This window comes from Chiloscyllium plagiosum, chromosome 22, assembly GCF_004010195.1.
Source record: "Chiloscyllium plagiosum isolate BGI_BamShark_2017 chromosome 22, ASM401019v2, whole genome shotgun sequence".
NCBI lineage: Eukaryota > Metazoa > Chordata > Chondrichthyes > Orectolobiformes > Hemiscylliidae > Chiloscyllium > Chiloscyllium plagiosum.
The window spans coordinates 33,604,923-33,629,777 of NC_057731.1; the positions used below are offsets into that span (position 1 = coordinate 33,604,923).

Consider the following 24,855-nt stretch of genomic DNA (forward strand, 5'->3'; position numbering starts at 1 on the left):
GACATCCCATAAAGTTCTGAAAGTAATGTCATTTCTTAGCCAAATGCAGTGAATTTACACTGCAAAAACTTGGAACAAGATGCACTCTCTTTGTGGTGTAAAACTCTCGCCTTGTTGAGAGATAGTAGACCACATGATGGCTGATCTCCTGTCTGGCATTATTTAATTTTTATAGATTTTGGGAATATCCCATTCCAGGCACACTAATATCCAGATAGGGAACAAAGATAATCCTGTGACCCTGAATTCTTATTACAAGAAAGCAGCTTTTCTGTTGTGACTAATCTTTTGTACTGTTTGCGAACATCTCCAGCCAGATCACTCATGGAAGCTGAAAGGTTTACAACACAGGGGGCCAATATGTCCCAGCCTGTTGAGAAAGAATGCTCTCATCTAATTTCACCTTCCAAGTCTTGGTCCATAGCCCTGTAGATGACAGCATCTTAAATACTTGACGTACCCATTCAAATGTTAGGAGCAGGATTGATATCTGTGAAGGGAATGGGTACTGGAAGTTGGGAAAGATCGTCACCCTGCAAAGCTCTCTATTGTAAGGAAGCCTCTGCATGCTCCATTTGCATGTCAGGGAAGGAGGCTGGGATGGGATCCAAGTTATCTCTGAACGAAGGTCCTAGGCAGCACAGAGGTTAATGCAAGGCAAGGCAGGCTAGGAGGTGTGCTACTGTTTACTCAGACATTGGGATTGTTGTAATCATGACTCAAAACCTAACGCCATATGCCCCATTAATCCCATGTATTCCTCTCGCTCCTTCCTCACCCTCATGCCCCTTTTATTATACCCATCTCTTTTCTGTGCCCATTATGTATATGGGAGGTGGTGTAGCAATGACACAAGACTTGTAATCACTTGATGTGCTTTTGGTCAATTACAGTTGCTTTGCTGACTCGATAAGGGACTTAGAGTGAACAATGTGATGCTCCTAATTGCTTGAGGACAAGATTTGGTATGTCCATACTTGGACAATGAAGGTCCTGCTGATGTAGTTTAAAACGATGCTAATGGATGGCATTACTGAAACAGTGGAGACATGATTCCTGGGACTGCTTCAATTCCAAGCCGTTCACTCCACTCCCAAAGAACAAAACAGTAACTTTGCAAGTGCCCTGTTTTCCCTGTGACCTCTCAGCCTCCCAGCTTCTGTTTGGATCTTTTATATGACTATTAATGTCTGCCCTTTACACCCAGAGCTCATGGAATGTGTGAATACCCATGCTTTTGATGGACTTGTACCCATCTGCCCTCACACCCTGCATACAGAGGCCAGAGTGACTAACTCATTAGCACCTCCCTGCCAATACCCAGCCCCATCTTCTGCAGCTCCCAGAGCCCTCCAATTATCAATGAGAATGCAACTTTCTATGTAGAATTGTCCCCATCACTGTAATCACCCCTCAGTATCTCAGTGCACCAAAACCTCATCGACAAACTTCAGTTGTCTGCTTTCTCAGGGTTTCTCTAATAAGCCCCCTCGGTCACCACCCAAATCATCAGGACCAATTATGGCCCACGCCTCAGAATGACTTCAGCTGAACTGCAGTTTACAAAGCATCCTGATTGATCTACCCATAATCCTTGGACTGGTTGCAAGTGACCTGCAGGTCTGATCGTCGCCCAGTGCCTGGACTGGAATTTGACTGTAGTTCCCCTTGGACCCCATTACAAGTTGTTTCTCAATGACTTTCACTCACAGCCATTAGCTGGAAGCACACACAGTGTATTTGCTGGGTGAGCTGCTGGTAATGTTGTGGGTGTGACACTGACATATCCACAAGCTACCTGCCTTGTTCTCTGATCCGAAAAGCATTCCAAGCCACAGAAGCGGTAGTCCATTACTGAACAGCAAAGCAATATCAAGTACAGAGGCTGGTAGCCTCCAAGTGAGTGAATGCAAGCTAAGAGGTGTACGATTCACCATGTGCAGATCCAGGAGATGTACGTGACCTTGCAAGGAAAGCGATCCGGCAGAAACATTCAACCTGTAGGTGCTCATGAGATCCAAAGTCAAGTCTTGAAGAGCTAAAGTGGTGTGAGAGGGGGCCCAAGAGCAGGCATAATGACATGGTGAAGTTGGTGGTTTGTCAATCTTGACTTCTGTGGGTGAAGGGTCAAAGACAACAATGTCCCTGAAGCTTGTCAGGACATTGTGGCGAAAGCACCGTTGGATGATGATTGGGCCACAATTTTGTCGAGTCATAACCTCCAAGTACTGGCTCTGACTTACAGTTTGGGAATTTGTGTCATCCAGTTTCTCTGGGAAGGAGAGAACGGGCAGCACAGTGGCTCAGTGGTTAGCACTGCTGCCTCACAGCACTAGGGTCCCAGGTTCGATTCCAGCCTCGGGTGACTGTGTGGAGTTTGCACATTCTCCCTGTGTCTACGTGGGTTTCTTCCGAGTGCTCCAGTTTCCTCCCACATTCCAAAGATGTGCAGGTCAGGTGAATTGGCCATGCTAAATTGCCCATAGTGTTAGGTGCATTAGTCAGAGGGGAATGGGTCTGGGTGGGTTGCTCTTCGTCAGTCCAATGTGGACTGACTGAGCCGAATGGCCTGTTTCCACACTGTAGGGAATCTAATCTAATCTCTATACAAAACTGGAAATGGCATAGCAAAAAGATGAGTTGGGGCATTCCCAAGATGGAAATGCATGCAAATAAGGTCGGTGCCAGAATAATGAGATTCTGGCGTCAGCATTTAAAGTTCAAGGGAAAAATCAGAAATAAAATTTCTTGTATTGAGATTTTGATTCTTTTACATCACAATATTTTCCCAACTTTCTTGCCATTGCCCATACCATAACAGAGTGGGGAAAACTCTGCCCATTGAGAGTGGACTTGAAGGAAAGATTGGTTTGGATTTACGATAACACGCCAATTGAAGATCCTGCAGGCTGTAACTATTTACATTTACACATGACGCATTTGAGGAGGGAAGAACTACACCCCAGACACTATTCTCTGAAAACGGTAAGCATGAAAGACATACAAAATATTTATAATCAGAGCAATTAGACCATCGCAAAGACTGTGTTGAGTTTTTTACTTTTGTATTGGTTAGACACTTCATAGAATTATAGACACTTGTGGAGAAAAATAAAATGTAAGATAAAATTATTATAACATGAAATAATGAAAAAAAAGATTTGGAAGTATATTAGTATATTCTGAAGTTGTATTCTACATTACTGTCCAGTACAACATATTTGCAAAGATAACTAGGGATTTTAGTCTACCAATTTGAATATAAGTTGATTAACATCCCCTAACAGTGTATTTAACCAGATAAAGAGGATGTAGTGCATCACAAAACATTGCATAATAAATGGAATGTGTCCTTCTATCATAGTGCATTGGATAGATCTATTTTAGTTAAATACTTGCAGACATTTTAAAACTACATCCAAAATAAAGTGTCATCCAAGTGCTAATGAATGACAATTAAAATCTTTTCCACCAAAAAATGGCCCAAAAGTGTTCAAGAAACCTAAAACCAATAGCAAACATTTTCAATGCAATATAACAATGTAAAAATTAAAGCAAACTTTTCAAAATTGCGTACTGTTACAACAGACTACTTGCCTGATACAAGCATATATTTGGTGCACTGTAGAGCCTAATATTTAAGTGCACCAAAATAAACATTCTTAAAGGAAATTGGATTGTAAAATTTCTTGTTCAATTTGTTTGATTGAAAATACAAAGAAAAACCAAGGCTGTTGAACAATAAACTGAAATAATTGTCTTTGGATTAAAAAAACGTTAGCAATAAATGACAATAACTAATGATTTATCTTGTAATAAAGCTAGATGTTGGTATGCTATTTCATCCTGCAATCCACTGCAAACCTTAAACACTCTCCATGACATCGACTGTTAACAACTGCCATTTGTATAGGCACACTTTTTAAACTTTGCTATTGATGTCAGAATTTGCAAGTACTGAGCCGTTTCTTATTCTGTCTAGTCGCTTCTCCTCTTAAAAGCGCTCTTGAAACTTCAGATGGAATATTAAGCACATTAAAACTAATTGCCTGGTGGGATCATTTCCTGATCTCGACCGCTGTGCCGCCTAATTTTATTTCACACCAGGATAGGAAATACAAATTAAATTTTAATCACTGCTGTTGGCTTATCCATGTCAAAGATACCCTTGTGGCCTTGATCCCCACACCTCTGGTGAATATTGAAAAAGCCTCATGAGCTCCCACCTCCTGCCATGACAAGCTGCCTTCAGGCACTTGTTGGTCTCTACTGTCAGTGGGGACCGATCAGTGTGAGGAGATCCCAACACAATCTGAAATCTGCTCACAGTTGGGCATTTAATTGCTCAAATTCCAAGCAGTGGTTAGGTGCCACTTTTGATGAACCACCTCCACCAAGACACTTGGAGGTAGGATCACATTTGACCCTTGACCCAATGGCCTTGTGGTGGAATTCCTCCCGTCTCACTTTCAACACCTGTCAGGGGACTAGGAGGATTATGAATTTCCCTCTAACTCCTGATCATTTCTTAACCGTTCAATTCCTCAGCTTCTGTTTTTCCTCGGTGATACATTCTGAGTTCACCTTATGATAAAAGTACTACATAAGTACTACATAAGTAGATTTAAGTACAATGATTGAGTTAGGCACAATGAGTTGAGGCACTATCAATGCTATCGCTATGTAGATTGGGAAACATTTTTACATACTGAGCTGGTGACAGATTTTTTTCATTGAAGAAATATGCTTTGGTTGTCGAAATGCAGATAATGAAGATAAGAGACGTTATGAATGGTGAATGTACCTCATCATCTAGCTACTTGAACTTAGCATCTTTATCAGATTTGTACTGGGGGATTCATTATTCAAAGTGAGCAACCAATGAAGCTCAAATGTAACATTCCAGAGGACATACTTATGGTAATAATTAAGTGAACACTAAATAGCAAGAGAAATATAATTATCATGTTTCAAATTATGAGAAAGTAACTGGCGTAACTGGATATTTGTGTTAAATGGAGAACGCGAATCACTCCCTAATGAATAATAGAGAAGTCCGACATTGTGTTTTTGCACTTACTTTACACAGTTACAGAAGAGCTCTTTGCACGCACTCATTTCAAGTTTCTCTTTACATTGCTGGACAATATCCTCGCTGACTTCTCGTATATATCCTGGGGACTGAAACACACACAGTATTGGAACATAATTAAAGATACACTTTAAGTCACAACTGGGCCTTGTTAAATCTGCAAAGAAATATTTTTTAAAATACTGGAAATTAATTTCCACAACCGTTTGGCATTAAGAATAAACATCCCAATTTTACCTTCTTTGCTATTATCACAAATGATTAATTACATACTGCACAGTCCCTGAAATATTTAGGAACATTGGTTCCATGTAAATAGTCTGCCTCTTATTTGCTTTAAAGAAGTATCCGCACATTTAGAAAGTATATTCTAGGATAATTACAGTGAAACCCACACACATGATTTTACCTGACATCAAGTAGTTCCTCATTAGTTTTTTTTTTAAATGATGCACAGTATGATGGATTTTCCACTTTTATAAACTATTTCTCCATTTGGTTTGCCTCCTAATAATGGGCCCTGTAAAGTTTAATTTTTTTCTTACTGCTGTCCATTCTGTTAGTAATAAATCACTGCTATGAGAGAGATGAAAGCAGAATTTTAATTCCCTCCTCCCAGCAGAAACTAGTGGAAGGGAAGTTTAAAGCTTAAAGATGCTTACCACCCTTTTCCTATCCACAAACTATTTTAATTCCTTTTTTCCCAGTGAGTTGATAACTACTTGTTATAACTCAGTTGGGACATGAAGAAAAATAATTTGTGGTGATTTGTCATCATTTAGCCTTAACTCAAACTTAATGGTTTGCGCAGGGAGTGTGTATCATGTGCATGCACCCCACTCACAACAGCTTAATTTTGGGCAGCCAGGTTTAGACTACTCCCCCACTGGACTCCCCACCATCTATCCCAGAAAACTTGCTCAACACTGCTCGGCCTGCATCTTTTATAACTGCTGTGGTCGCCTAATTCTTATATGCGCAAGGCGGGTCAGGTTGGAGAGAAATTTATTGTCACTTGCATTTTTTACAAAACAAACTACAGAGAAAAAGTGTTTGTTGCCACACTCTGGTGTCACTTTAGCAATAGAAATTATATATATTAAAAAATAAGAAAAAAATTAAGACAAAACCCATCTTAGTTCAATTCACAGCTCCAGTGCTCCACAGACCGAGGAAGCCTGACAGTGAAGCCACCGCACCTGGCCCACCATGTCTTCGTAAATGCTGAAGCCATCGCAAGGAATCCAGGCCATTGGGATCCCGACCTGGACCCACCTTGTTGTTGAAGCAGCCCACCACATCATAAGACCCATCAGGATGCAGCCGCAATGGCCACCAGGAATGGCTGGATCCACACTGCATCCTCCACTGCAGCAGCCTCTCAAAACCTCCTTCTCATCTACATTTTAAATCTGCTACTTCTTATCCTAAAACTATGACCTCTCATTCTAGCTCTTTGCACAAGAGGAAATACACACCGTGTCTACATTGTCAATCCCCTTTAGCATTTTATCTATTTCAATGAATTGTTCTGTCATTCTTCTGAATTCTCAGATAGGTGCCTAAACTGCTCAGTCTCAACTCTGGAATCAATCAAGTGAACCTCCTTTGTACTGCTTCTATTGCAACTACATATCTCTCTAACCTAAGGGAACCAAAACTGTGTCTAATATTCCTAATACAGTTGTAGTAACGTTTATTCTCTATTCCTTTAGCAATAAATGTCAAAATTCCATTTGTCTTCCTTATTATCTTCTGTCCTTGCATACTAGGTTTCTGTGATTCATGCACAAGGACACCTAGTTCCTTCTGTCTAAAAGCTCTCTGAAACTTCTCTCATTTAGATAATAAGTTGTCTTTCTATTTTTCTGATCAAACTGGATAACCTCACACTTATTCACATTAAACTCCACCTGACAAATTTTGGCCCATACACCTAACCTATCCATTTATAATTTTGTTTTTTTTATTCCAACTTACTGTCCCTTCTGTTTTAGTGTCACCTGTAAATTTGTCTATAGCATCTTCTCTCCCTGCATCCAAATCATTATTATAGATCATAAACAGTTGGGACCCTCAGGACTGAACCCTGTCACACCCCACTGGTTCCATCTGGACAACCAGAAAAACACCAATTTTTCCTGACTTTCTGCTTTGTTGGTTAGCCAATTCTCTATCCAAGCTAATAAATCATCACCCCATTAGTGACAGGACCCCATTAGCCACTTTACTTGTGACACCTCGAAGAACTCTACCAAATTAGTAAAACATGATTTGTCCTTCACAAAACCACGCTGACTGTTCTTGGATTGTGTTTTGACTTTGTGAATGAGCAGTTACTACCGCTTTAATAATGGATTCTATTTGTCCTTTCTTTGATAGGTACTGGGGCGCCTGAGTGCTCTTTGGTGGAAATCTGATGTACTTAATAATTAACTATTAAATTGGGCTCCCACAGAACAGAGGTAAGAGAAACGAGTACTGAAAGGGAGGTATTTGCTGTCAACTTTCACAAAGTTTTTTTTAGCCTTTACTAAGCAGCTGCAAGCACTTCTTTCTAGATGGAGTCATTTGATGGGTCATTTTTGCCTCTCATTTGCAACTCTCTCCCAGCACCCAATTGCTGAGGTCCTCCCAAGGCTTCCCATTTGGCCTCTTTTCCTGCTGACCAGCTGTGAATTGGGAACAGAGCATAAAATCTCTGGTTCCGTTATGCTCTTCGGCCCTTTTAGGCCTCACCCATAACCTCCCTAAGTAAATATCAAGGGACAACATTCCACATAAAACTCTCTCAGGCCAAGTACTATATTACTGGCTTCAGAATACAGATCCCTATACATTGCACAGTACAGAAGAACACTGGCTATAGAGTAAGTTTCTTTTTACATTTCCCAATGGGCACCTTTCATATAGACAGAAGGGCCATCACCAACATATATCAAAGCAATATTAGCTTTCTGTGAGAATCTACAAGCGGAAGCAAGGTTACGCATTATTTAACCTCATTTTACACATTAGGCCATTACAATTCATTGGCTGGTGGTAACACCAGGTTCTAATGGTAACATAAAAAGTGCCTTGATTTGATTGCCTCACCCTTTATGCTTTTATTTACCTGGGTATTCCTTTCAATTGAATGTGGTCACCAGTCTGTCATCAGAAGGCAGCAACCTCAGTCAACATTCAAATTAAAGCACGGGAAGGGAAAAATTGATTGAAAGTAAAGGTATTTTTTTCACTACTCAATCCACACTCCTCTGGTGGGTCACACTTTAGGTCTCTATTTGCCACTAGGAAGAGTTTGTAGCTTGGATGAAATTATGTCAGAATCCATCTGCAAACAGAATCAAACTTTATTTTGTGAGCCAGAGGTTTACAGCATGGAGGCAGGTCCTTAATGGAACGTAATCTGTTCCACGGAGAGTCTCAAATCCCCACATTTAACCTGTGTGTTAAAAAGGAAATCCTTATTTCGAAGACCAACTCGCCAAAAATGGTCATAAGCACATGGACAACCAGTCCAATCTAGTGGTTATGTGAATGAAGCTGCTGTCCATGGGTGACATGAGAAAACTAGACAAACTGGACAAGACATTGGCGAGGCCACCTTTTGAATACTACGTACAATTCCGGTCAGCCTGCTATAGGAAAGATGTTAAACTAGAAAGGACATGGGGAAAAAAAGTGAACAAGGATGTGGCTGGGTCTGGAGTGTTCGAGTTAAAAGGAGAGATTGAATAGGCAGGGAGTCTCTCTCCTTGGAGCTTAGGAGGTTGACAGGTGACCTTATAGAGATTTATAAAATCATGAGGGGCTTAGATAAGATGAATAGCCCAGGTCTTTTACCAAGGGTAGGCGAGTCCAAAACTAGAGGGCATAGGTTTAAGGTCAGAGGGGCAAGATTTAAATGGAACCTAAGGAGCAACTTTTTCACACTGTGGAGCATGTATGGAATGAGCTGCCGTAGGTAGAGGCAGGTACAATGACAACATTTAAAAAACATTTGGACAGGTATATGGATAGAAAAGGTTGAGAGGGAGACAGGTCAATTGCAGGCAAATCGGTCCAGTTCAGTTCAGGAAACCTGATTGGCATGGACAAGTTGGACCGAACAATCTGTTTCTGTGCTGTATGACCTTATGATTGAGGTTAGGGTGGGTCACAGGATTCTCTCTATGGTTTGCCATGACATCAATAACACGCTATATGGGAACACAGGGTCAGGAGCAGACAAATGACCCTTTGAACTACCTCCACCATTTGTTACAATCCTGGTTGAAAGTATTGGACTTTAATTCCACTCTTCTGGATGCTTCACTTTTCCCTCAATTCCCTGAGGAATCTTGGAACAGAGATGCAGGGCTCCCTCCTGTGGGCAGAACTCAGATCACTGCCACTAAATTCTGCATGTTGCGTGCCTTTGCCTGTGTGTTAATCTTTATTTACAATATCCACACGGAGAAGTATTTTATTTAACAAATCCTCTCTCATGGTTGCACATTGATTTGAAACTCATCAGCTATTTTCTTATATGCAAATTACTTACGTTTGTGCAGTGCAAACTGACATCTATTCAAATTCTTCAGGTTACCTTATCCAAGATCAATGCAAACACCTTCCATCTGATTGCATTTCAAATGTGCTCATTGACTTTAACATGTTCATTGTAATTCAGCCTAATGTAAATACGTTTTCAGGCAGTAGACAAACCAACTGAATTATTAATAGGATAACAAAAAAAACCAAAGAGATGGTTTTCAGCTCTTCAGTTTTTCATGATGCTAATTTTTCACTTGGAATGGAATTTATTCCCATTCTTATCCCTTTAAAATCCTTTTGAAAAATATTCCTTCATCTCTTTTTTTAAATGTTACTACAGTTGGTCTCTACAGACACTTATGATCAAGCATTCTGATTCAATTTTTTCCAATGCCACCTCATTATCACCACCCGACTATCTCCCTAAATGTTTGTGTACAAAGATGTTTTACCCCACTTTGTACATCCACTGGTAATGTGAGTTTATGCCTCCAAATGACTAATTCACTATCCACCAGATACAATTTTTCATTAAGTTCTTTAAAACCACACGAAGTTTGAATGCATCACATGCCATTAGATATTCTTCATGGAGCATGGGTTCCCAAAACCAAAGATGGCTGCCTGAGCTTGGGCATCCTCAGATCAGTCCGCTCTGTGGTACGAAAGCATAATAACATTAGTTAGGCACGCAGCACGGATCCACACCTAATCAGCCTGATGACTCCACGACCTGTTTGATATTAATCCATTTGATTGGTTGGTAGGGGAACTCTGGAACAGGATGGAGTGCATCAATTGAAAGTCTCTGGCCCTTCAGTGTAGCCATTTTCTGGAAAATGAGTCAAGGCAATCAACAAGCTTCTTGGAGTGAAGTGGCCCTGTACAGCTGAACAAGGATATGGCAACTTCATGGTAATGAAACCATCATACCTAACCTAATACTGACAGAAATCATCCTTCTCTAGCATTACTTTCCTATCGGCCATACATATACATCTCTATTGTTTAGAAAATACTGCATCGCATTCAAAAGGAAGCCTAAAGCAAGTTAAAATGTTCCCTTCAGATCAACAAAGTCACAAATCCCCGATACCTGTCAGTAAAATACTCAGTTTCATGAGTGTGTCTCCACACTGTCCAGGGAACATACAGACAGTGCCATCTTTGTGACAGGCAACTGCCATTCTGATGCTTTGCAGTGCTACAGCCCTGTGATACAGCCCTGTGATACACTGTTTCTACATGTTGCAGTCTATTCTTAACTGGCTTTGTCTAAACAAAACAGCCCCAGTTTATCAAGGTTTTTGATGTTACAATAAACTCTCAATTACAATGTCATTATGGTATACCATGTGCAATAGCTTTTCTTTGGTTCTAGTATCACTTCTTGGTTGGGTGCCCAAAATGACTTGCAGCAATCCAAGTCTCAAACTGTGTTGCACAAATTCAACATTGCTTTCTTATTTTAATAGTCAATGCTCCATGAAAATAACCAGTTACTCCATTTGTCTGTTAACCCACTGTTAAACCATTACAATTTATGTCACGCTAACTTTTCTATTCTTTAGAAAACTAAAATGCAGCACTTCACATCTCACCTCACTGCATCTGTGACCTTTTTACACCATTAACCTAATTCTTCCCGAAATCTCCACACTTTCATTCAATGATCAATGATACAATCTCAAAACACAACAGATCCCTGGTAATTTCTCAACTGTGTCAGACTCCCTCTAAGAATAATCATTAAGCAGAAACTAAATTGCTAAAGCTACAATTATATCCTCTATTAACAAGGTGACACCACCTCAGTTTAGTTTATTCCAGAACATTTTTAAAGATAGGGTGAGATTGAAGATAGAATATTCTATCTGAAGACACAGTTTCCAAACACTGCAACATTACATCCCACCATTCTAAATAATGGCTCTTGTTCCTCGATATTGTTTCTTGCAAATACAAAAAGTGTACTCCTGACGTAGCCAGAACACACTTCAAGACAGGTCTAGGTGAAGACAAAATCAAGGACAATAAAGGTAACTAAGACAGCTAAAACTGATGTTAGAAGGATAGGGGATTTTCTTAAACATCCGAATGTTTTGTAGTTTAATTGTATTTTAGGTTAAATATCTAACTGCATTTTGGAAGATCAAATTTAGGTGTGAATTGTTCAATAAATGGCAGAAACCTTATTAACACTCTCATGTAGAGGGATCTGGATGTACAGGTCCACAGGTCCCTGGAAGTGGTAAGCTGAAAAAGGGAGGAATACAGCACACTTGCCTTCATTGGCCAAGGCACTGAATATGAAAGTTGGCAAGTTATGTTATAGCTGTACAAAACTTTAGTGAGGCCACATTTAGAATATTGTGTGCAGTTCTGGTTGCCACACTACCACAAGAACATGGATGCTGTGGACAGGGTGCACAGAAGGTTTAACAGGATGTTGCCTAGTCTGCAGGGTTTTAGTTAACAGACCTTGGATAAACTCAGACTGTTTTCACTGGAAAGACAGAGGCTGAGGGGACACATGATAGGGGCCGACAAAATTATGAGGGGTGCAGATAGGCTAAGTAGTCAGAAGCATTTTACCAGGGTAGAAAAGTCAACTACAAGAGGGCAGAGTTTCAAGGTGAGAGGGGGGAAATTTTGGGGGAGAAGCGCACAGAGGGTGGTGGGTGCCTGGAATCCACTGCCGGTGGAGGTGGTGGAAGCAGGCATGTTAGCAACACTTAAGGCGTATCCTGATAGGCACATGTACATGAGGTGAACAAGGGATAGATACTGTGCATGGATAATAAGGAGCAGGTCCAAATAGGAATTAGGAATGAGCGCAGGCTTGGTGAGCAGAAGTATCTGTTCCTGTGCTGTTTTGTATTGTGTAGTGTTTAAGCATACTTACAGGAAACAACTCAAAAGGAAAATGGCAGAACTGCTGCCCAATTCAAAAGAAATGTTTCAAAAATATTCTTGGACTCTGAGTATTGCTGATGAAGTCAGTCTATGGCCCATCTTAAAAATGTGTTGCTGGAAAAGCGCAGCAGATCAGGCAGCATCAAAGGAGAAGGAGAATCGACGTTTCGGGCATAAGCCCTTCTTCAGGAATTCCTGAAGAAGGGCTTATGCCCAAAATGTCGATTCTCCTTCTCCTTAGATGCTGCCTGACCTGCTGCGCTTTTCCAGCAACACATTTTTAAGCTCTGATCTCCAGCAACTGCAGTCCTCACTTTCTCCTATGGCCCATCTTGTAGGGAAACACCTTCTTGAACCACTGGAGTCTTTGTGGTGACGGTATACATCACTGATACCAAGGACTGTTCCAGGATTTGATGCAGTAACAAATGAAGTAATGACAATCCAGCTCTAAGTCAGGATGGTGCGTGGCTGGCAAGTGGTGGTCTTCCCATGCATCGATTGCCCTTGTCCTGCTCGGTTGTATATATATAGTTCATGAGGAGAAAGTGAGGACTGCAGATGCAGGAGATCAGAGGTGAAAATGTGTTGCTGGAAAAGTGCAGCAGGTCAGGCAGCATCCAGGGAACAGGAGAATCGACGTTTCCCGAAACGTCGATTCTCCTGTTCCCTGGATGCTGCCTGACCTGCTGCGCTTTTCCAGCAACACATTTTCAGCTATATATAGTTCATGGCAAGTTACTACAGTGAATCTAGTAAATGATACACACTGCTGCCACAGAGCACTTGTGGGATATGGAGTTGAATGTGTTGGGATGCATGTCAATCAAGGAGGCTAATTTGTCCCAGAAGATGGCAAGATGTCTGGAGTATTATTAGAATGTTGCACATGTCCAAGCCAGTGGACAGTAGTCCATCACACTTCCGATTCATGTCTGGCAGATGGTGGACTGGCTTTAGCAAGTCAGGAAATGAGTTACTTGATGTAGAATTCCTGCTTTCCAGCTTATCCTCGCAGCCACACTATTTATATGGCGTGCCTGGTTATGTTGCTGGTCAATGGCCCCAAGGGTGTTGATGATGGGGGAATTCAGCAATGCTAATACTACCAAAAATCAAAAGGTGATGGGTAGTTTCTTCCCTGGTGGATGTGGTCATTGCCTGGCACTTGAATGGTACAAATGTTACTTACTACTTGTTAGGCTAAGCCTGGATATTTTTATCCAGTTCTACCTACAAGCAGGCATGGCCCACTTTATTGTCCAAGAATTATGAATGAGCCTGAACACTATGCATGATATCAAAAATCAAGTGATCACAAATATTTATAAATGTTTAAAACGGAAAAAGGCAAAAGGATTTGTTTAAGCTACCAATGTAAATCCATTCAGTTCACGTGCACCCTCTGCTCAAATGGTGCAACACATCTCTGTTCTGCAACTGCTAGAAGGCCATCAATGTGAACACAGTAACAAAGATATCATATAGACAATTCAGGCAAATCTTCTGAACGTGCAACTTGCTATCATCAGCCATGAATATATGAGGTGAATATCATAGAATAATAAAATTGCTAAAATGCAGACAGAGGTCATTCAGCCCATTGAAAATGATCCCTCACAAACACCCTTCCCCACCACTCTCTTCCATATTTATCATGGCTAATCCATCTAGTCTGAACATCCCTGGACACTACAGGGCAAATTTAGAATGGCCAACTCACCTAACCTTCACATCTTTGTACTGTAGGAGGAAACCCACACAGACACTGGGAGAATGTGCAAACTCCACACAGTCACCCAAGGCTGGAATTGAATCCAGGTCCCTGGCGCAGTGAGGCAGCAGTGCTAACCTCTTTTAGCAGTGCTAAACATGGGGGATAAGGGAATGATCAGCTGAAGTTTTAAAGGACAAAGGATAGCTCCAAAGCAGCAGAAACATAGGCGTAGACTGGTCGATAAAAACGGCCTGATTCTGTGCTGCACGAAATAGGTAATAGAAACAGGAGGAGCTCCAAGTGATGGCAAAAGTAGTCAATCTGATATTCATCTTACAAAGAGGCACATAGAAATCCAAGGAAGCTCAGATCTATCAGTGTTACATTTATTACAGGTAACACAACAGGAGATATGAGAATTAGAATTAGATTTTATTGTCACACCTACTCAAGTACAGGGATACAGGAGTACAGTGAAAAGTGTACAAAGTTGCCATTGTTCAGCTCCATCTTAAGTAGAAAATAAAGAAATAAAGTTAAATGCTTAGCATTGCAGTCTTTCTTAAGTACTTAGCAATGGGCCTGGATCTGTGCTCTTCCAACCTGATGCTGAGACCATCACCAGCACAAGTCCCCTTGCCACACTGCTGCTGCAGAACTGTTGCCATTTCTCAGTGCCACTTTACCTCTACTGACATCGCTGCCATGAGACCTCAGCAATGCAGCTCACTACAGAAGATAAGTAAGGTTAAAATCAAAAGAAAAGCAGAAAAAGAAAAGAATAGTAAAAGCAGACAGAGCAGACGTGTCCATGATGAGCTTCGACTGAAGGAGGGGATAACAAAACACATTGATACGTATCCTACAAAAAGAATAATTTGTGTTTTTACATCAGCTTCAACATACCAGCATGAACCAAGGTGCTTCATGCTATCCAAAAAAAAAATATATTTACACCAAGCCAGAGAGTTAAATGTGCCTTTGTTGAAGTGGCGGCTTCACTGAATACATTTCCTGAAGTTCTTTGAAGAAGCAAAGGAACATATTGGTAACAGATAGTCCGTGGGTGGTGAATTTAAATCAGAGCCAGGTGCCACACAGATGAGTAGTGCAGGAGGCAGAACGGGTATGGGAACAGGATGCCCGTTTCAGAGGATGATTGGATTTTGGCCCAAGCAGAGAATGGAAAGCTCATTTGTGAAAGAAGCTGTGTTGGGGAGTGTCAATGTTAGCAGGTGTTTCAGGAATCGCTGCTACAGACAGAAGCTATCCAAATTTACAGATTGTGTCAAATTGAGGACAGATTGTTCAAACAAAAGGGATTGTCATGGTTGGGCAGGTGGCCTCAAGTGAAAGATTGCATGTAATATAGGAAAAAAATGTACAGCTGAGAGACCAGAGAAGGGAAATAAATAATGGAGTCAAACAATGTGTGGAGGATCCAGTGTTGGACTGGGGTCGATAAAGTTAAAAAACACACAACACCAGATTATTGTCCAAACAGGTTTATTTGGAAGCACTAGCTTTCAAAGCACTGTCTCTTCATGCGGTAGTTGTGGAGTAGGACCATAAGACACAGAATTTAGAGCAAAAGATTAGTGTCATGCAACTGAAATGATATATTGAACAAACAGATTGCTGTGAAGTCTTTCATCTTTTAGAATGGGTTGCAGGTTTCTGTTCATTAATATGTAAATCCCAGAACTACTTTTAAGTCACATTCTCGAGATAACGTAAGGTTTTATTAAAAAAATGTGACATCTCAGCTCTGACTATGCATTAAGGATGTGAGGTTACAGTCTGTCTGTATCCTGATCTTGAGTCAGACTTAAAAATCACACAACACCAGGTTATAGTCCAACAGGTTTAATTGGAAGCACACTAGCTTTCGGAGCGATGCTCCTTCATCAGGTGATTGTCACCTGATGAAGGAGCGTCGCTCCGAAAGTTAGTGCACTTCCAAATAAACCTGTTGGACTATAACCTGGTGTTGTGTGATTTTTAACTTTGTACACCCCAGTCCAACACCGGCATCTCCAAATCTTGAGTCAGACTGGTTCTATTTCCAAAGTAGGAATTTGTAAAATATTACATGGATTGACTACATGCAGATTGTGCATTTTTGAACAAAATAGAACGTATCTGCAAATATAATTCTCCGAATATAAATGCAAACCCATTCTAAAATATGAAAGACTTAACAGCAATCTTGGTTTGCTCAATATGCTATTTCAGTTACAAGACACCATAACCTTTTGTTATAAATTCTGCCTTTTATGGTCCTGCACCATAACTACCTGATGAAGGAACAGCGCTCCACAAGCTAGTGCTTCCAAATAAACCTGTTGGACTATAGCCTGGTGTTGGGTGAGGAATTTGACAGCTACTGAAACCAACAGGACTGTGTGTGGCAAGTTAACTCGATATTGTGAAGTTTAGGCACAGGAAATGAACCTATAGAAAACACTTGTACAAGAAAACCCTAATGGACTTTGTACAACTCTGGTCATCATACTGCAATAACGATATCCAGGTACAAGAGGTGGTATTGAAAAAGGTGACAACTTCAATTTATACAGCATCTTCAACATAATGAATCACGGGAACAAGATAAAACAAAATTAGACACACAAGGATATGTTAGGTCAGTTGGCCAAAAGAGTAGGTTTTATTAAGTGTCTTAAAAGGAGGTACAGAGATAAAGAGAGGATATTTTAGATTCAAACCTAGGAAGCTCAAGGCACGGCTCCCAGTCGCGGAACAATTAAAAGCAGGGATGCTCGAGATGCCCAAATTGGAGGACAGTAACCATTACAGAAAGTTGTTAGGCTGGAGGAGTTTACAGAAATAGAGGGAGAAATGTCATTGACGCATTTGAATACTATGAAACTGATTAAACCTATTTTAGCAATTTCACATTGAAGCCCTTGGGAAATTTTACCGTGAAAAGAACAGTCAATTACAATATACCTCGCCAACGTTAAGGGCATTTAAATGGTCATTGGATAAGCATATGGACGAAAATGGAATAATGTAGGTTAGATGGGCTTCAGATTTGTTTCACAGGTCGGTGCAACATCGAGGGCTGAAGGGCGTGTACTGTGCTGTAATGTTCTATGTTCTATACCTATTCAAGATTCTTAACTGAGTAAATATATTAACACCTGTAGAAACAGAGAACACAGATCCAAACTTAAAAGGAGGACAATGCAAGCCTAGATTCAATTAAACCGATAACCTTACTTGCCACCCCCACCAAAGACCATTCTAACTGCCCTCCCATTTTAGGAACTTAGATGTTAATTTCTATTGATTTCAATTCTTAACATTTTAAAAAAATCAAGGGTATCACAAACAATGATCACTAAGTGGAAAAAGACTGGTGAGCTCTAACCCCTGTGGAAATAGTGACTGAAATGTAGAGATACAAAATAAGTTGCAGTTTTTAAATCCTACTTTCGTTGATTTACAGATTGCCTGTCTATAAATAATGTAGACATGAGTTGTAATTAAAGCAATATTTAATACATCCATAAAAAAGACAATATTTTAAAATGTTTAATAAAGTCCAAGCTAAGCATTGCTGAGAGGAACTAACATTTCGATCACTGACACAAGGAGATACTCCAGTGCTCTGGATGTTGACCTGAGTATTATGGCTACAATCAGCCTGTCACTACCAGTGAATGATGAATAACCACTGGTCAATGGAGGACTGCAGATGCTGGATTTTGGATTAGTGATGCTGGAAGAGCACAGCAGTTCAGTCAGCATCCGAGGAGCAGCAAAATCGACGTTTCGGGCAAAAGCCCTTCATCAGGAATAAAGGCAGAGAGCCTGAGCGTGCAGAGATAGCTTCAGGGCAGAGGAAATGACCTGGGAGTTGCAGTGGGAGAGGGACTCCGACATTCGTGTAGAGAGAAAAGGAAAACTTCTTCAAGGCAGGCATCCTTGCAAGAGGATTCGCAGTAGGGTTAAAATCAACTAGGAAAAAACAATGACTGCAGATGCTGGAAACCAGATTCTGGATTAGTGGTGCTGGAAGAGCACAGCAATTCAGGCAGCATCCGAGCAGCAGCAAAATCAAAGTTTCGGGCAAAAGCCCTTCATCAGGAATAATGGCAGAGAGCCTGGAGCGTTACCTAGTTGGTTTTAACTCTACTGCGGATCCTCTTGCAAGGATGCCTGCCTTGAAGAAGTTTTTCTCCTCTCTCTACAAGAATCTCAGGGAGTCTCTCTCCCACTGCAACTCCCAGGTCATTTCCTCTGCCCTGAAGCTATCTCTTCACGCTTCAGGCTCTCTGCCTTTATTCCTGATGAAGGGCTTTTGCCCGAAACGTCGATTTTGCTGCTCCTCGGATGTTGCCTGAACTGCTGTGCTCTTCCAGCACCACTAATCCAAAAACTGGTCAATGGAGACCTAACAGCATACATAAGTAATTGGAAAAATGATGAAGATTTTGAGGAGGAAGCCTGGATGCAAATAAGATAACTTGCATCATAAGTTTTTAATGTAACTTTATTGCATGACTTAGAACAAAGCTAGAAAAATCCAGAAGAAAAAAGTGTTAAGGAAGGAGGAATGTTATTTGCTGCTTGAACAAATTTTCTCAAGTTGTCAGTCACAACTGAGACCTGTACCTTTCTATGCGAGTAAGCAGAAAATGTGTTACTTCGAGTCAGTCATGTGATATATTGCATCAATGAATTTGCTGCATTACAGCAACAGGCAAATTGCTCTCATGGTTAAACTGTAGAAGAATCATGGTAAACAGCAGACACTACACTTCCTGTCCTCTTAGTTTCTTTTTCTAAAAGTCTTTGGAAATTTAAACCATGCTCAAAAAAAGTGCTCAATGAATAACAACATTTAAAGCAATTCTTTGAGAAATGATTCACAAAAGAGTCCAAAGGTAATGAGAAGCACAACTGCATATGCAACTGTCACTGTAAATATTTATTTTTTTTAAAAAGAGTGCATAAGCAGCTTTACTTAATGCCAGCCTCTTTCCCACTCCTAGTATCATTAACATGTAAAAGAAACAAAGACGTTTCAGAATATTTACACAGTATGAAATCCAATTAAGTTCAAAAATAGTTTTAAGTACAATGAAACAATATACACAGTTTCCTTTATTGCTTGTATTTTTACCAATATGAATGTTGACTAATCGTAGCTTTATGTTAGGCGATGTCAGATACTGAATGCTTACTTAAATATAAAGGCAGCCCACAATCTTATTTGAGGAAATCAGTAACTCAATTATAAATACATTGACAAGACATCCAATTTGATCTCATGACAGTATAATCAATTGCACATAGTAATTCTCCAAAATAGTTATACAGCTTGATGACATGAAGTCAAAATCCAATAAAGTGATTTGAAGTTTGATCTAATGGTACACAAAACAGAAGTTAATGAGTCATGCTTTTCTAAAAAAACTTGCTTAAGCTCTGTTTGTGATAACCTCCCCGTGGGAGATACATACACAGTTTATTGCTGGGAAATCTAGGTAGATCCAGCAGCATCTGTGGAGAGAAATCAAAATTAACGTTTTGTGTCCACTGATCCATCCTCAGAACTGGTGGTAGTTAGGAAAAAGTTGCTTCTTTATGCAGAAGATTGGCAAGGGCTTGTGGGGGAGGAGAGGGGAGGGGGTAAGGAATAAACGGCAGGAGGAGATAGAGCCCAAGGAGAAAGAAAAACAGTTGTACAGACAGAGCAGTGAATAGCCGTCAGCCTAGATGAATGAATGGTTGCTAATGGGGACTATTAGTGGCTAACAATGGATAGTGTGTAATAGCAGACCTCATGATAACAATGCCTGGAGAGAGAGGATTGGGGTAAGGCCATGGGAGAAGGTGCCTCATGCCCTAAAATTATTGAACTCGACATTGAGCCTAGAAGACTGTAGAGTTCCCAAGCTGAAAATGAGGTGCTGTTCTTCCAACTTGCATTGAATTTCGCTGGATCACTGCAAGAGATGTTGGCCAGGGAACAGGGTGTGTTGAAATGGGAGGAAACTGGATGCTTATGGCCTTTTTCGCTAACAGAATGTAGATGTTCTGCAAAGCAGTCACCGAGTCTACACTTTGTTTTCCCAGTCTGGAGGAGTCCACATTGTGAGCACTAAATGCAGTAGACTAGATTGTGTGAAGTGCAGGTAAAGCATTGCCCCAGCTATGCCTGTCTCTTTGTGGGATATATGGAACATTCCTTGTCCCAGTCCCCACCCACAACTCTTTCTCAGTTTATTGATGATATCATTGGTGCGGTTTCCCTCTCTTGTCTGGAATTGGAAAAGCTTATCAATTTTGTTTCCAATTTCCACCCCAATTTCAACTTCACCCAGTCCAACTGACTCCTCCTTTCATTTCCTCAATAGCTCTGTTTCAATTTTTGGGGATAGGCTGTCCACCAATATCCAGTAGAAACCAACTATCTCCCACAGTTATCTTGATGATACATCCTCAACCTGCTTCTTGTAAAGACTCCATTCCATTCTTCCAGTTCCTCCATCTCCGTCACATCTATCCTGATGAGGCCAATTTTGACAAGGGGGCCTCCAAAACGTCTACCTTCTTTCTCAACTGAGGGTTCCCCTGCACTGTGGTTCACAGTGCGCTCAGCCGTGTCCAACCCATCTCCTGCATTTTGGCCGTCTCTTCCCTCCCACAACAGCAATACGGTTCCCTTGTTCTTACCTACCATCCCACCAGCATCCACATCCAGAGCATCATTAGCCACCATCTCCAGCAGGATGCCACCATCAGCCACACATTCCCCTTCCTCTCCCCTGTCAGGCTTCCACAGGGACTGTTCCTTCTGGACCACCTTGGTCCACTCCTTGTTCACTCCCAACGCCCTCCTATAGCCCATGGCACCCTTCCCTGCAACTGCAGAAGGGTGTAACACCTGTCTGTTTACTTTCTTACCCCTCAGAATCCAAGGGCCCAAACATTGCTTCCAGGTGAAGCAGCACTTTCCCTGCACTTCCTGCTCACAATGTAGTCTTCTCTACATTGGGGAAATGAAGTGTAGACTGAGTGACCACTTCGGAGAACATCTACGTTCTGTCTGTAAAAGAGACCCTAAGCATTCACTTCAACACAGCACCTTGTTCCCTGACCTATATCCGTGTCTTTGTCTTGCTGTAGTGTTCCAGTGCAGTTGGAAGAACAGCACCTCATTTTCCACTTGAAGAGCCTGGAGCCTTCAGGACTCAATATCAATTTCAGCAATTTTAGGGCTTGAGGCCATATCCTTACCCTTGTCCCCACACACCAGGTCTTATCATCATATGGTCCACTATTACACACCATCCACTGTTAAGCTGCTAATAGTCCCATTCATTCTCCCAGCTGACTGTTACCAATTCTTTGTCTCGGCGAAAGTGAGGACTGCAGTGGCTATAGATTAGATTCAAGATTAGAGTGGTGCTGGAAACGCACAGCAGGTCAGGCAGCATCCAAGAAGCATGAAAAATAGACTTTTCGGGCAGGAGCCCTTCATCCTGATGAAGGGCTTTTGCTCAAAACATCAATTTTCCTGCTCCTCAGATGCTGCCTGACCTGCTGTGCATCTCCAATCCTTTGTCTGTCCAACTGTTTCTCTCTCTTTGGGCTATATATGCACCTATCATTTACTCCTTACCTCATTCCCCCTCCCTATCTTCTGCATGAAAATCAACTTTCTCCAAGTTTCCATCAGTTCTGAGGAAGGTCACTGGACCCAAAACATTCATTCCGGTTTCTCTCCACAGATGCTGCCAAACCTGCTGAGATTTTCCAGCAATTTCTGTTTTGTTTTTGATTTCCAGCATCTGCAGTCCTTTGAGTTTTTTTTAAACACAGTTTATAAGATAGGGGACAGTATACAGATGCTCAGATTTCATTGGCAAACTGGGCCTACTGGATACTTTACGATATCAAAATATGCATATGGCATTTTGTCAAAACATTATGTCCTTATTCAATTCAATTTTCATTAACAGATACACATTATTGAAGGGATGTGATTGCCCTAGATGGGGTGCAGAGGGGATTTAACAGGATATTGTCTGGTCTGACGAGTTTTAGTCATGAAGAGAGGTCAGATAGACTGCGGCTGTTTTCCTTGGAGCAGAGCAGACTAAAGTAGGACATGATTGAGACGTATAAAATTATGAGGGGCGTGGATAGGGTAGACAGGAAGAAACATTTCCTCTTGGTGGAGGGGTCAATGACAAGGCAACATAGATTTAATGTTGAGAGATGATGTGAGGAAAACACATTCATCCAGAGGGTAGCGGTAATCTGGAACTCACTGCCTGTAGGCGTGGTAGGGGCAGAAACCACCATAACATTTAAGAAATATTTAGATATGCACAGGCTGTAGTTCAAATATTGGAAAATGGGATTGGAATAGTTAGGTGGTTGATTTTGAGCAGTGCAGATTCGATGTGCCAAAGGTTCATTTTCTGTGCTGTAGACCTTTATGACTTTATGATTCCAAAATGATAGATGGGTAGCACTGCAGTTACTGCTAAGTTTTTAACATTCAAACACCATAAATCACACTTAAAATTCTGTGTAAAAGTAAAAAACGAACTTTAGGTTTGTATAGAACTATTCACATTCTCAGATGTCTCAAATGTTGCTGAGCCAATTAATTCCATTTGAAGCGCAGTTACTGTCGTTTTGTAGGTTAAAGCAGCAGCCAACCTGCACACAGCAAGGTCTCATAAATACAAATGAGATGAACCGCCAGTTAGTGTGTTCTGGTTTCAAATATTTCTTCACCAGAACTGCTGACATGACATTGGTCACATTAACTTCGCTGCTCTCCTCACTCACTCTAGCCTGTCTCCCTTGTAAACCTGCTGCACATTGTTCCCTCAGCTCCAACCCTGACCTTGTCACCAAACCTGCTGATAAGGATAATACTATTGTCGTCTGGCTGGCTGACCTTTACTTAGAATCGTAGACATGTACAGCATGGAAACAGATCCTTCAGTCCAATGCGTCCAACCAGATATCCTAAATTAATCTAGTCCCATTTGTCAGCATTTGGTCCATATCCCTCTAATCTCTTCCTATTCGTAAACCCTACAGATGCCTTTTAAATGGTGTAATTGTACCAGCCTCCACCACTTCCTCTGGCAGCTCATTCCATACATGCACCACTCTTTGTGTGAAAATGTTGCCCTTTAGGTCCCTTTTAAACCTTTCCCCTTTAACCTATGCCCTCTAATTCTGGACTCAAGCCTCAGACACTTCATGATGAAGGGCTCCTGCCTGAAATGTCGATTCTCCTGCTCCTCAGATGCTGCGTGACTTGCTGTGCTTTTTCCAGGACTACACTCTCGACTCTGATCTCCAGCATCTGCAGTCCTCACTTTCTCCTCTCTCCCCCTGGATTACGGATTGGAGGCAGTTCAGAGAAGGCTCACTAGATTAATTCCACAGATAAAGGGCTTCTCTTACGAGGAGACATTGAGCAAATTAGGCCGACACTTGTTCAAGTTTAGAAGAATGAGGGGAGATATAATTGAGACATAAGATGCTAAAGAGGACTGACAACGCAGATGTAGAGTGGATGGTTCCCCTTGTGGGGCATTCTAGAATGAGAGGTTTTTTTTTAGGCTAAGGGGTGGCAGATTTAAAACAGAGATGAGGAGGAATTACTTCTCTCAAAGGGTCACACATCTGTGGAATTCACGACCGCAGATCTGGGACACTGAATGAATTTAAGGAAGAGACTGAGACATTTTTAATTGATAGCAGGTAAAAGATTTACAGGGAGCAAGCAGGAAAGTGGAGTTCAGAATGAGACAAGATCAACCATGATAGCACTAAAATGGCAGAGCAGGTTTGAGGCACTGAATTACCTACTCTTGCTCAGAGCTCTTATGTTCTTACAAGTCCCATACCTAACATTCAGCTGTTACATCCAGGACCATCACTGACAGGTTTGACCCTGGAGATCTCCCCACTTCATAGCTCCCCTAAACCCATACAGCCTGCTTCTGCCTTCTTCCTGTAATCTACAAACAGGACTACCCTGGCAGATCCATCATTTCAGCCTGTTCCTGCCCACTGAATTCAGTTCTTCCTATCTTGGTTCTATTCACCCCCACCTCTTTATTCAGTTTTGCCTCATTTACATTCAAAACTCTTCTGTTGCGGTACCTTAGTTCCACAATTTCCACAGTCTCCTCTTCACAGTGAATGTGCAGTCCCTGTGTATATCCATCACCTGTCAGGTCAGTCTGAAAATGGATATCTTTCATGCTGCTTCCTTCTCTCATCCAGAATTACAAAAAAAAATTCTAATTTGCATCCTTTTCGCACCTTCACCTATTCTCTTTCCTTCCTTAACTTCTCTGTGTATTTTTGGGACTAGGCTGCCTATCACTATCCATTACGAGCCCACTGGCCCCCAGTTACCTCGATATACCTCCTCACTCCCTGCTTTCTGTAAAGACTCCATTCTATTCTCCCAGGTTCGCTGTCTCCGTCACTTCTGTTTCAATGATGCCATCTTCTACTGGAATGCCTCTGATGTATCCACCTTTTATTCTCAACTGAGTATTCTCCCTCCCTACCT

The 24,855-nt window shown here is 41.3% G+C and overlaps 1 protein-coding gene across 5 annotated transcripts in view; it reads right to left on the reverse strand.

Moving 5' to 3' along the window:
• The window catches only part of LOC122561187 (G protein-coupled receptor kinase 5-like), a 231,184-nt gene that overhangs the window by 49,905 nt on the left and 156,424 nt on the right, over positions 1-24,855 (reverse strand). For all 5 annotated transcript variants that reach the window (XM_043712718.1, XM_043712717.1, XM_043712719.1 and 2 more), the window contains one exon: positions 5,081-5,181. In XM_043712718.1, the coding sequence (XP_043568653.1) occupies positions 5,081-5,181 (101 nt within the window). The remainder of the gene's footprint in view (positions 1-5,080; positions 5,182-24,855) is intronic.